The 14,143-nt window shown below is 34.8% G+C and overlaps 2 protein-coding genes across 2 annotated transcripts; one reads left to right on the forward strand and one right to left on the reverse strand.

Annotated features, from left to right (window-relative positions):
* Nucleotides 1-656: 656 nt before the first annotated feature.
* Nucleotides 657-7,044, forward strand: LOC123207667. The gene is made up of 2 exons (XM_044625136.1): nt 657-813; nt 4,818-7,044. Exon 2 carries the CDS (start codon nt 4,941-4,943, stop codon nt 6,723-6,725), a length of 1,785 nt encoding a protein of 594 aa, XP_044481071.1. The 5' UTR covers nt 657-813; nt 4,818-4,940; the 3' UTR covers nt 6,726-7,044.
* Nucleotides 7,045-8,831: 1,787 nt separating this feature from the next.
* Nucleotides 8,832-13,999, reverse strand: LOC123197880 (tryptophan--tRNA ligase, cytoplasmic-like). Its single transcript, XM_044612383.1, has 12 exons — nt 13,665-13,999; nt 13,450-13,569; nt 12,731-12,916; nt 11,663-11,714; nt 11,446-11,511; nt 11,269-11,355; nt 10,812-10,904; nt 10,425-10,505; nt 9,989-10,060; nt 9,546-9,614; nt 9,301-9,411; nt 8,832-9,185 (listed from the first exon to the last, which is right to left on the reverse strand). Exons 1-12 carry the CDS (start codon nt 13,883-13,885, stop codon nt 9,135-9,137), a joined length of 1,209 nt encoding a protein of 402 aa, XP_044468318.1. The 5' UTR covers nt 13,886-13,999; the 3' UTR covers nt 8,832-9,134.
* Nucleotides 14,000-14,143: the final 144 nt, after the last annotated feature.

Here is a 14,143-nt window from a genome sequence, read left to right on the forward strand (position 1 = left end):
ATACTAAAATTATGTACATCTAAAATTATTCACGAAAGTCTTTTATTTGCAGTCTAAATTGCATATAGGAAATGCAACTAATTGTTATTCGAGTAATTTGTTGCTATTTTATATTTGTGTTATTTTTGTAAGTTTGATTAAAAAAAAGTTTAATCATATAACATTTTCTAGTATAAAATTAGTGAAATGGAAAATAAAAAAAACTATAATAGAAAAAAAAAGGGTATAAAATGACCTATTTGACAAGTTTTATTCCAAGTGAAATAACAATTAAAAGGAGATGTAAAATAGCTTAAATTCAATTAGGAGGGTCATATCCTAAACTTACGAAAATTTTTTATATGAAGTTTGGTCCAACTCGTATAACGGTGACGTGATCGACATTGTTTGTCTAATTTGTTGCTTTTAAGTGTTATTTTCGTAAGTTTGAACAAAGAAAAGTTTTACTTAACAATTTCTAATATAAAAATGGTAAATAAATTATAAAAGGAAAAAAAAAAGGTATAAATATGGTCAATTTGACAAGCCTGATTATTCCTAGAAAAATAGCAAAAAAGGTTACCAACTTAAAGGAGATGAAAAATAGTCTAAATTCAGTCTGCGGGGTCTTATCTGCAGAAAGCAAACCCTTGAGGGTTAAAAAGTAAATAAAAGAAATTAGCATATCTAAAATGGTGGCTTTGTAGATTATCGAATAAAACAATCACAGACAGAGAAAGAAAGAGTCTGTTCGGTCCACCCCCAATTGCTCAAACCTTCAAAGCTTACAACGACTGAAGAAACAAGCACAAAAGCTCCCTACCCTTTTGCCAGGTTCTTCTCAAAACACCAAAAAATTACGATTTAAAGCTTTTGGAAGTTTATATTCATTGCTTTTTTTTGGTTTATAATGTTGAAATATTAGGTTCCAGGGACTTTAAATGAGTCAATAGCACGAAAAAATAATTTTGTCGCGCTTGAATTTGGAAACTTAGTGGGTTTGGTTTGTTTATGTGAATTTTTGAGTTTTTGTCTGTGGATCCGCTTTTTGAATTGTGGGGTTTGCTTGGAATTGAGCCTTTTTAAAAAAATAATAATAATTTGGGGTGTTGGTTTATGTTGAGTTTTGTTTAATTTGTTTGTGAAAATGCAATGGTGAGGGATTTTTGTTTGTTGCGTATTGTATTTTAGGTTTAGAAATCAAGTGTAGTTGCATTTATGTAGTTTCAGCTTAGAGCTCTAGTGATTTGAGAATATTTGTGTGATACCCTTTAACAAATTTTACATCAGCAAAATATGAGAGAGATGCTGAGTCTGTCTATACTTTGTCTATGTATTCCACATCGGTTATAAGTGGGAGGATTTGACTGATTAAATAGTTTGTGAGTTTTTTAAACTGTCAAAACGCGTTTTGGGTTACAAAACTTAGAAGCAAAACCATGATAAATTGTGTATACAAAGTGGACAATATCTTGATAGTAGGTCAGACTTTGGACCAAAGATGTTACAATGATTTTAGAGTGGCTTCGTGTGTCTTCTTAAACGATAGTGGGGTAAACTTTAATGAGGATGCTGAGTTCCATAAAGGTGGTATATGTGATACCTTTAGACGAATCTCACATTAGCAAAGCACTGAAAAAATGTTGGGTTTGTTTGTATTCTGTCTGTGTATCTTACATCAGTTTTGAGTAAGAGGATTTGACTGGTTTCTTAAACTGTTAAGACGCGTTTTGGGTTGAAAAACTCAGAAACAAAACCATGATAGATTGTGTATCTAGAGTAGACAATATCTTGATAGTGGGCCTACCTATTGGACTAGGGATGTTACAACTTGTCATTAACCAAAATGTGTGCTAACTGTGTTGTGGACTGAAATAAAATTGAAGAAGAGAAAAAGAAGAACAAGGCAGAGAATTGATTCATAGATTCAGAAACTCAGAAATTCAGAGGAAGAAGAAGAATATCAGAGAAGAACGTTTCAGGAACAAGAGAGGTGGATTTTATCAAATCTTTTCTGCTTACTTCAAATATTCCCATACTTAAAAAAAATGGGTTGTTGCCAACACAGTTTATAACCTTCTCAGTCTCAGCAACCTTTCTCTCTTTCTTCTAAATTTGTTACATAACAGCTATATTATTCTGAAACGACATCGTCGTGTGGCTGTAGCCAATCACTTTGTTTCATTAATATTTCTTCTTCATTCCAAACACTGCCATCCTTTGGTTCCTTTAATTCAGTCTGCAACAAACTATTTGAAGTAATTATTTATTTATTTATTTATTTATTTATTTTTGAGAATTTTGAACTTGCCTTGTTCAAAACTGAAGAGCTTAGTTTGTACTTTGCATTTTTCCAATTCTATATTTTCTTTTAGAACTCAGGATTTTTAGAGCTCAAGCACTATGTTCAAACCAAAAAAAAAGAAAAATTGTCTGATTAGGGTGGGGTTTTTAATTAGCAAATGTAGCATATCCTAAAATCATTGGCTCCAATCAAAGATTCATGTCCAGCAGTTATGTATTATCTCAGGCATTTCTGAGATATTTAAGGAGCTATTCACTGGCTTTGCAACTGTGGATGATACTGTTTCACAGTTATGAGTTATTGTTAGTCTTGGATATTGGAAGTTTAGCTTTAGTCTTAGAAATCCATGTTCAACAAAGAGATGATTTGGATTTCATGCTTAAGTCTAGATTCTAGAAAAAAAGCATGTTCATTTTTAAGCATTGCAAATTATGAGGCAGTGAATATGTGCTTTGCAAAATTAGACTTATGTTTGAGGCTGCCAACCCTATTTCTAGTCATGGTGAATGACACCATGTAATCTATAGTCAAGTTGCATAAGTTGATCATCGACAACAGGCAACAACAGACTTGGACAATGAGATGATTACCAGTGATGTGCAGTGGGGAAATCTAAAATCTTCACTCAGTGGATCTGAAATAATTAAGGAAAAAGGAAATGATAAGGAAATCTCTTATGATGAATTATTTAACTCAGACAATCTGTCATTGAAAGTTCTGGGAAATTGATCAGAAGCCAGATCTTCAACACCTCAAACCCTTGTCTAAGAACACTGCCAGCAACTTCTACCAGAAAACAAGCAACCTGGCAAACCAGTGAACACACAGCTGAGTCAGCAATTCAACAAAGAGGCAACTGCAATTCAGGAAATCACTTCTTTGATTTACTGGGAGCTTCAGTGTTTACACAAAATTCTCTGGCAATGTCCTAAACTGAGAAAAGAAAGAAAGTCCGACAATTCAAGGAGCTGGGACCTCCCAATCAGCCATAGGCTTCTCAAAACAAAACAATATTCTCCTTTTCCTCCTTCCCTGTGTCCCACTTTTTTTTTCCCCTTATTCCTAACTTCCCCCTAAGGATGAACCATTGGGCCATGTGGCACTCCCAATGTTTAGAGTAGCTTCCGAAATCTCGTTACCTGCATTGGTCTCCTTGTGCTCTGATTCTGTGCTCTTTCCCTTATGCTTCCTGTAGTAGACTTTCATGGCTGGGGTGCTAACAGATATACGTTTGCAAATGACTTTAGAGTGAACAGTTTTACCATTATAGGCTGATTAAATCGATAACAAGTTAGCAATCGTATATTTTTGTTGGACGTAGACCGTGATAGATTCTACTAGGTGGAGTGAACCATGGAGAATGGATGGAGAAAATCCTGGAGTTATGCATAAACATTCTCTTTTATTTTAAAATTTTCTTGCATCATTATTGTTCCTGAGTTTATTCTGATTGCTAAGTCATCTTGGGAAGCAATGATTTAGGTTTCCACATCTTTGTGGACTTCATCCTTGAGCAAGAATTGACTTCTGATTATCTTGATTTATGAAATCAGCATATCCTAGAAGCTAAACCACAATTTCTTGTTTCCCTCTTATTGGAGAACTGTCTATTTAATTTTTATTTTTTCATTTGGTTTATTTCTATGTCAAAATATTAATTCAAAATTTTGATCAAGTGTTGATTCTTAATTGTTCTGCACAGTACTATATATTTATCACAGACTCGTGTGTATCAGTGAGTAAAATGTCTTTTCCTTAGTTCAAGATCATTATGATGTGAAGGGACTATCTCTTTTTTGGCCAATTCTTTAGAACCGACTTCCTGCAATGGTTGTTTACACGTTGTTGTATGATCACGCACGCATTCTTAGTTTTTTTTTTTTTTTCCCTTTTAGCTCTAGATGGACATTTCTAAACCAAGCATAACTTAAATCGATATTTGGAGGTTGATTATTTCTGAATTTGCAATTGTAGTTGAACTCATTTCCATGATGATTCAAAAATAGCTTATGGATGATTAAGTTATAGAGTTTAAGATGATTAGTTTTAGTTATATGGCTTATTTTAACCCTGAGTTACTGGTTCTGACACATATATTCTACTGGATTATTTATTTAATTATTTTACTTGCATGTTGAGTTGAATTTAATTAATGGTTTAGTTGTTCAATCTTAGTTGCTGCTTGTGTATTACTTCAATCTATAGTTGTTTGATCTTTGTTGCAGCTCTTAGATTATTTCAATCTATTATGAAGTATCTGTGGAGTCCTTCATTAAGCACTTTCTATATTCATTTAATTGATGTTTTGTTTGTAGTGTTAGTACTTGGAAAAGTATTCTGATATTAGTTAAATTCAAAGTCTTTGGGGTTTTAATCTCTGCTCTTGATCTACCTTATTTCTCAAACTAATTTAGTGCACAGAAACAAGAAATTATTTCCATTCTAATGTTGATTCATTTTACTATTACTGTTCTTTGAATGACCTGATCTTCTGTAATTTACGTTAACTTCCTTTTCCTTGTCTTCTATGCAGACCAGAGTTTTATGTGATACTATTTTCCAAGTATACCCTTTTTAAACAAATTTTAGTCTTCATTCAGCATGAGGATAACCCTTTGAATAACGTGGTATTGCTGCACATTCGTTTTGTGGATTCATGGCTGACCATGCTTTGACTGTACCTGATGCTTCTCTTGGTTTGGTAGAACAAACTTTAGTTATTGGTCAAGAGTTTCCTGATGTTGAAACTTGCAGAAGAACATTGAAAGATATTGCTATAGCACTACATTTTGATTTACGGATAGTTAAATCAGATCGCAGCCGTTTTATAGCCAAGTGCTCCAAAGAAGGTTGTCCATGGCGTGTTCATGTGGCAAAATGTCCTGGAGTTCAAACTTTTTCAATTAGAACCCTACATGGAGAACATACTTGTGAAGGTGTTCGGAACCTCCATCATCAACAAGCATCTGTGGGTTGGGTTGCAAGATCAGTGGAAGCTCGCATTCGAGATAATCCACAGTACAAACCAAAGGAAATTCTGCAAGATATCCGAGATCAGCATGGAGTTGCTGTGTCTTATATGCAGGCTTGGCGTGGGAAGGAGCGTAGCATGGCTGCACTTCATGGGACTTTTGAAGAAGGATATCGCCTTTTGCCTGCATACTGTGAGCAGATAAGAAAAACCAACCCAGGAAGCATTGCATCAGTTTTTGCTACTGGACAAGAAAATTGTTTCCAACGCCTCTTTGTTTCTTTTCGTGCATCAATCTATGGGTTTATAAATGCTTGTAGGCCACTTTTGGAGCTTGACAAAGCACACCTAAAAGGAAAATACTTGGGTACAATACTTTGTGCTGCAGCTGTTGATGCCGACGATGCATTATTTCCTTTGGCAATTGCTATTGTTGATGTGGAAAGTGATGACAATTGGATGTGGTTCATGTCAGAATTGCGAAAGCTTCTTGGTGTTAATACTGACAACATGCCTAGACTGACAATACTATCAGAAAGACAAAGGGCCATGGTAGAGGCAGTAGAAACACATTTTCCAAGTGCTTTTCACGGTTTTTGTCTACGTTATATTAGTGAAAATTTTCGTGACACATTTAAGAACACAAAGTTGGTGAATATCTTCTGGAATGCTGTTTATGCACTTACAACGGTTGAATTTGAAACTAAAATCACTCAGATGGTAGAGATCACCCAAGATGTGATACCATGGTTTCAACAATTCCCGCCTCAACTTTGGGCTATTGCATATTTTGAAGGGGTGCGGTATGGACATTTTACGCTTGGTGTCACAGAGTTGTTATATAATTGGGCCCTAGAATGTCATGAACTCCCAGTTGTGCAAATGATGGAGCATATTCGCCATCAGTTAGCATCTTGGTTTAATGCTCGTCGTGATATGGGCATGAGGTGGACTTCTATTCTTGTACCGTCTACTGAGAAGCAGATTTTAGAGGCAATTGCTGATGCTCGTTGCTATCAAGTTCTTCGTGCAAATGAAGTCGAGTTTGAAATTGTATCGACTGAAAGAACAAATATTGTAGATATAAGAAGCCGTGTGTGCTCATGTCGCCGTTGGCAACTCTATGGTTTACCTTGTGCACATGCTGCAGCTGCGCTTATCTCTTGTGGTCAAAATGTCCATCTTTTTGCTGAGCCTTGTTTCACTGTTGCAAGTTATCGAGAGACCTATTCGCAGGTAATAAATCCCATTCCAGATAAGAGCAGGTGGAAAGAACTGGGTGAGGGAGCTGAAGGGGGAGGTGCCAAGCTCGAAATCTCAATACGCCCTCCCAAAACTCGCCGGCCACCTGGCAGGCCCAAAAAGAAGGTTCTCCGTGTAGAAAACTTTAAGCGCCCAAAGAGAATTATTCAGTGCGGTCGCTGCCATTTGTTAGGTCATTCTCAAAAGAAATGCCCAATGCCAATTTGATACAAAATTAGATTGTCATTTTTTTTTTTTTTTAGTCTTTTGTCATTTTGAAATTTGACTAGAATTAGCCTTGTGTTTGTAATCTTAATGTATGTTTTCACTATTTAGTTGCAAATAAGGATCCATCCTTTTTGGCAGTGTCTCTTTTTGTCTTGTGCATATGGGGGCAGCTTGGTTTTTGTTTTGCTGCTCTGTCTCCAGAAGCACAATTAAGTCCTCTACATTTCCTTAGAATTTGTATTCTATTATCTTTCTATGGTATGCAGTATATTGTAATCATGAAGGGTACAAAAAATGATATTGTTTTCTGTTCTTTGTAGAACATTTTCTGATTATCCATTTTTAAAATGATAGTCTCCTCATGAGTATTGAGGTTCCAGAAATTATTTATAATCTTATGGTTAATTTCACTGTGACTTTGAGTTTCTTGCTTGGTCTATGAGACTATGACAAATGCATGCTTCTACATGCAAGAGGTAGATCATGAAATGTAATCAAGCATGTTCCGGCTTCTGAAGTGGAACCACATGGTAGAGTGAATGATCTTTGTGAGTTTTTCTGCATCATAAACTTATTATATATCGTTTTCAGTTGCTTTCTAATGTACCAACAAATTTGTTTCCTATTTTTGACAGGTTCAGTGATCGTGCATGTCTTCAGCGACAGTCACAACTGAAGCAATGATTATGGACCTCATGTTCAATGTCAATGTAACAGCACTAGCTGGTACTGTTCCTCATTTTTCCTAGTTCAGCTATATTCTGGTTATTCGCTGTTGCTCAATAGCAGAACACGTTCCTTCTGGTGTACCAGTTAGATCCTATGGTAGAAGTTGCATATCCTATAAAATTACTGTTCTTTCATGTCATCTTCCGATGGCGTATAGAGTCGATCTTTTTCGAATGGGCATAAGTTTAACTGATGAAGGGACTGTATGGTATTAGGTAGGCTTAATTTTGAACTGTTGAATGGACCAGATGGGATCCGATAGGTTTAAGTTCTGATCTTTTTGATCAAAAGTGATTCATGTTATAGCATAATTCAGGTGCTAAAATTTGTTGTTTTCTAGTGAGATCATGTATCTTATTTTTCTATTTAGAAAGATGGATTGTTGACAGAAATGGTGTGCATATTGAGATAATGTTTTATGATATGGCCTTGGCAAGCATGAGTCTTTGCAGTTGGTATTGACAGTGACTGAAATATGTCAATGCACCAGCTTAATAGGAATCTATTTCTCAAGGCTTGTTTCTTTCTTTGTGATAAGCTGTCAGGACACCGGTTTGGATGATGACTTGTGTTGTACAGTTAAACTTTTCTTTGATCAAACTCATTGAGGCAACAACTTAGAGTCTTGGGTCAAACTCATTGCTTAGTACATGGCAATTACCAACATGAATTGCAGTTTCTTATTATTCATCGGATCAATTTGTATGATGTCTTCGGACATGGTTGGAAAGTAATCGATTACTACCAAATTAGTACATGGTCCTGCACTTCTCATAGCAATAGAATTTTAATATTTAAATATATAATTACACTTATAACCCCGATCTTTTGTCCTATAAATTTAAGATTGTAACATAGATCAAAAAGGCAATATTTATTTTCATAAAACTGAGTATAATTTAAATTGATCCAAATATTTGAATTCGCATTGATTTAATTGAACTCAAAGTTAATTATTTTTGAATTAGATTCAAACTTTAACTTATCAATCTCAAATCAATTTTCAATCAACTTTTCAGATTTAAACTGAGTTTTGTTTAAATTTGACTTGGATCAAACTCAACCCAGAAAGAAACCACCACTCATATTTGTTTAACAATCTTGTAGAAACCATGCTTGTGGCTTCTGACTAGAATTACAGAGACTTATCAATGTTTATCCTGGATTGAAGACAGGAATCCAATGTGAAATGCTGATATACAGAAGTACTAAAAAGATTCAAAACTCAGTTTCAATATCTTATTGGCCAGATGTATATATAACCATCTTTCAGTCTTACTTAGAGCTCACAAGACTAGTGATCCAACAATCATGATATAGCAATGTCTAAATCAGACATACCAACATTTGGATTCTTGAATTATATAAACATAAATGTGACCGCAAAACATCAAAATTTTAACTGTATAGGAAAAGAAACCAAAATGTCGTTAAATGAAATCTACAATAATTAGTCTATCAACTATTGTTTTCATCAGAGCTTCTCTTTGATTTTATAGGTCTTAATATGACCAGTATCCTAAGTTTAAAAAAAAAAAGAGCAATATGGCAGAAATTAGACTCTTCTCTGAAGCATGTTTCAACTTGAGAGATGAATGGAATGTGTATGAGCACAAGGAGCAAAATAAATATTCTTGCACAATCTGTCTTCATTGAGAACTTGCTAAGTTCATCTCGATGCTAGTTGAACATATCGGGTAGGGGTCTCACCGCCATGAATGCATCAACCATCTGAATGAGAATACGAAGAAGATTATGGAAAGCACGAATACTTTTAGTGGTTAAAAAACTGCTACTCTCCATTAATTCACCACCTTATAAGTGTAACATTTAATTGCATACTTACCTCATCAGTCACGGCAGCCCGAGCCCTCTGGTGTCTTTCAACCATTTCAGTTAAAACTCGAGTGAGGATTTGCTTAACCTCCCCAGTTAGCATGCGACCTGCCCCATATTCCTAGAAAAGGATCAAGTATTTGGTTCTTATCCATATTGATCATGAATAACTTTGTTTATGGGAGATTTCCTTTCATATATAGTAGAAATCCTCACCAGGGAATCAAATTACTTAACCAGAGACAACAATCTCACCTTTTTTATGCATTCAAGTTCCGCATCATCATCTAGGAAAAAGCTTAGGTATTTTACTGGTATATCAACCTGGATAATATAAAAAGATATTAATGCTTATTCACAATATCATCAAATTCTGAAACATATCAAGCAATTGCGAGTACTTAGCAAAGCCAAATAAAGGAAACATAAAGATAAGAAAAGCATGTCTCTCTTTCATTTTTTTCTTTTTTTCTTTTTTTCATTTTTTCTTTTCCTCTTTTGGTCCTCTTGCTATCAATAAATACAACAATCTGAAGAATAAACAACTGACTAAAATCTATATCAAACATCGGGAAAACCAATTAAGAATAGAAGTAAAGAATAAATAATACCACAATAATATTATTTTCCAAGTAACACCATGTTATTCTAAAATTATGATGCCATGCAAAAATAAAGAAGAAGAACAGATTTAGCACCTCAAGATTTGCCCCAAGTTTTCGATGTAGCTCGATAGTTTCTTGTCCACCAGAGAATGCATACTTGTTTACCTATAGAAATAGGCACAAATCAATATTAGTGATGCATATACACAACCTAATAGCAGTTGTCGCTTACTAGCTCTGAATAAGTTCTCGACCCCCATGTATGCATGATCTTCAAGCGAAAGTTCACATCAAATTCCAAAACATTTTTTCCAAACAACTACCAAGGCCTAACACAGCTTGAGCCTTGAAACAACTAATAAAATCTAATCAATTAAAGATAAGAAGAGACATTGCATGCCACAGACGAAATTGAGATAAGATACAATATTCATATTCATTTATCCTAAATTAGACGCATAATATTTGAATCAACCCACTCCAATGACAGTGAATGGGTAAAATGAGTTACTAGGTTTCAGAATTAAACCTTATCCTTAATGACCTTCCCAGAATCAGTCACATAAATTGCGGAACTCGCATCACTAGCTGACATCTTTCCTGTTTCCCCCTGCATATATGCAGTTAAAGAAGAGAAGAATCTATGACATTAGAGCAGCAATTCTAAGGTAAGCATACAAGTCAGAAAAATTTATGTCATACAAAGAAAAGATTGGATTAAGTGAAAATATATTATCCATATATGCAGTAGGGCAAAACATTGTATGTAAAACAGAATCATGAATACCATAAATGAATATTTAAAACATCCGCTCATTAATTGGACAGTCATGCAGTATTTAGCTATACACACACACAGTCACACAGATCAATCTCCATCAACCACCATTAAAATTGTGTCTAAACATAGGAGTACCTGCAAGGCAGGGAAGAACAATGACTCGATCAATGCCGGCTTGTGATATCCTATTCGAGGAGCAACATCTCGTGTCATTCTGAAGTAAGGATCCTGAACCAAAAAAAAAAAATGAAATCAGTGTAAGAATATAAGACATAGATAACCCCAAACAAATGGAGAGACATGGCACATAATAAAAGTATCAAAAATGTTACCAATGGCAGTTATACCAGACAATTTCATGCCCAAATAAAAGGATGGTCTATCACAAATATTATAGACAAATGAAATATGCATTATAACTACTGACATTTCATGATGAATGGAGAAGATTATATAATTAAATGGTAGTAACAATCAAGTAAAAAGTCATCTGTTAAATAACTGTATTATGATCCAAGCTCAAGGTATATTAAGTAATTATATGATCGAGAGTGAATTCAATAAGAAATAAGTCTGAAAGATAGGACTCTACCTGGTCAATGGCACAAGGAATTAAGCAACGAAGATGATCTTTGCCAGAGAAAAGGTGTGGGAAAGAACTGGGAAACGATGGAACTGCCTGCACTAATCCAAAATGAACCAGAGGTATATAATTATGATATTTTCCAGTGAAAAAAGAATTGTAACCAGTAGAGTGCCATCAATATACCTGCACTGGCGGAAAACTAACTTTTCCAATGTGATCTTCACCAGTGAAACCAAATATGCCAACAACCTACATAACGCAAGCAGACTGATTAGTACTATATCACAAAAGAAGAGAAACTACAGAAAGGACATACAAAAGAAAAAGAGTAAATCCGGATTCTGGGAAACAAAATGCTTTTGGTAGTAGAAAAAAAAAATAATATGTCAAATATAATTACTTTATTATACGTGACACACTTGGCAACCTTCACCATGTTTTTGTAGAAGGCACTGCAAAACACATTTTGGTACAATATCAATTAGGAACAACATAGATGCAATAAGTATGATAGCATAATCCAGGCAAGGTTTTGAAAATGCTTGGGAGTTAAAGCAATCGTAACCAAATTAACAGCCCAATAGATCAATAATACAATTTGTAATTTTGCAGTTCAATTTAACAAGGATATTTCCCAATAAAGATGACTGGCAACAATTCACCATTCAATTCTAAGGTATGGTGTTCAATTCTGCTGTTTAAATCACAGACTTAGCATAGTTTCAGGAATTCTTACCTGCCAACAGCGCTTTATTTATCACCAATATTAATTTCCATGTTATTTTTAATTTTCTAAAAATCCTCATATCTAAAAGTTTATGTACACACAAATAGCATGGAATCTGAACTCAATATAATAATCCCCCCAGCTAAATTTTATATGTTAGAATATGAGATCTGGATTGCCTCATGCTATGCACTTCATAAGAAAAAATACTCCACTACTTATTTTCAGTAGATATCCCACTGATTCAAGTGCTCCACTACATTGGTACAATGAATCACTTAACAGCTTGCACTAGTATATTCCCATACCACATAGCATCCCTAAGAATCAGGATTTCAATTTCATATGATTACTGAGTCAAATACAAGACTTAAAAAGATAAATCTGTTTAGGCGGTAGGCATGGTCATGAGGAGATTTCTTGTTTACAGACAGTTTAGAAGGCACTTCATGTAGCCAAAAGCTCATTACCAAACCCAGGTTACCATCAACACTCTCTAGCAACTTCAGATAACAATCACCCTCCTGACATCATCACCCCCTCATACTGGTTCATAATTCTGTCCACAAATGGCTAAGCTATTTACCAAAGTTTAAAAAAAAAAAAACATTCCTTAAAGGAAAAAAAAGCCAACATTAATGTCTAAGTTGTATGCTGAAGTTTGCTGGGCCAACAACTAGATCAAAACTATAAATATAAATTCCAAGACTGTCAAAAAGCATAATAAATTCAATCACTCACCCACCAACATAATCAAAATCTGAGAAGATGAAAGTTTTTGTTATGTCAAAACCACATGCAATAATGTCTTTTGCATTCTCCCGGGCAAGTCTCTGGCTCTCCTCGATAGAAAGATTTTTCCACATGCACTTTTCATCATCTGTAAGTTGTATAACAAGAGGAACTTTAAAGGCATCTTGCAAATATCTGCAAGCAATGTCACAAATTGACCATAAGTCAAAAACAAAGAGTGAAAACAAAAACTACTAGATTTGCTTCAGAAGAGAAGAGAATAGATTCTCTTTGCAAGTCATAGCACAAAGAAACATCAGCCCTAACATGTGCAAAATAAGAAAAAGTTTAACACACTCATCATGCCAATTGTAGCCACCTCAATTATCATGTTCTGAAGAATTACAAACGAAAGTTGCTACATTCTCAAAAACACAGGCCCAACTGTCACTAAAAAGAGCCCAAAACAGCAATTTAAATGGTAGCACATCCAGATCACCAATTTTCCTTGGCAAATATAAATTTACAAGCTTAACATTGTTGACATAGTATCATACACCTCACCCAAATATCAACATTTCACAAAAACAACAAAAATAATAACAAACTTTACTTAGAGCTTAAGTTTTATTCAACCCATAAAATTTTTTTTACTTAGATAACTTCGATTTCTGTCAATCAATAAAACAGAACCATAAAATATCAAAAACTCGAAGAAATGAACTCACTTAGTAAACATAAACGGAACCAAATGCCCCAAATGCAAAGCTTCCGATGATGGGCCACGTCCCGTATACAAATAAAACTTTTCCCCTCTCTCATACGCGTCTAGTATCTCACCAAAATCCCTGCTTGACACAAACCGATTTCACAAAACCACAAATTAAATCGACCCAGAAAAAAGAAAACGAAGAATCAACAAAAAAGAACTTCTGGGTCGAACCGGTGGGCGAAAAATACGCCACGGCGGAGGAACACGTGGGGCAGGCGCCCGGTGAGCCGCTGTACGCGGTCGATAAGGGAGGTGTCAAGCCTTTGGCAGCCGAATTGGTCAATGAGTTTGTCGTAATCAATTTTTCCTTTTGAAGAGACCTGCCATGGGTTCACTACTTGATCCTGTTCTTCTTCTACTTGAACTTGAGCGTTTTCTTCATTCTTGTCCATGTGAACTGGTTTGGCCCGGTTTAGTCCTAAGGGTTGAGTGACGCTGACTCGCTTTGAGAAGGAGAAGGCTGGAGTCCTAGAAGATTGTCGATGAACAGGTCTGATTTTAGGTCTTTTACATGGGAAAATTGTAAAATAAATTTTATTTTTTTCCTTGCAATCTTGAAATTTCACTATTTTAATTTTAATATTAATGAAAATAATAAAATTATACATATCTATTTTTGATATATAATTTATATACATAGATAAAATATT

Source organism: Mangifera indica, chromosome 2 (assembly GCF_011075055.1).
Source record: "Mangifera indica cultivar Alphonso chromosome 2, CATAS_Mindica_2.1, whole genome shotgun sequence".
In the NCBI taxonomy this organism is placed as follows: Eukaryota; Viridiplantae; Streptophyta; class Magnoliopsida; order Sapindales; family Anacardiaceae; genus Mangifera; species Mangifera indica.

Bases quoted from the DNA above. Each gene is read 5' to 3' on its own strand.
- LOC123207667 (XM_044625136.1), top strand. From the start codon at position 4,941: ATGGCTGACCATGCTTTGACTGTACCTGATGCTTCTCTTGGTTTGGTA.
- LOC123197880 (XM_044612383.1), bottom strand. From the start codon at position 13,885: ATGGACAAGAATGAAGAAAACGCTCAAGTTCAAGTAGAAGAAGAACAG. The intron at 12,917-13,449 runs GTGAGTTCATTT...CATTGCTTGCAG, and splicing joins GTTCCGTTTATGTTTACTAA to ATATTTGCAAGATGCCTTTA. The intron at 9,412-9,545 runs GTGAGATTGTTG...ATCCTTTTCTAG, and splicing joins AACTTGAATGCATAAAAAAG to GAATATGGGGCAGGTCGCAT.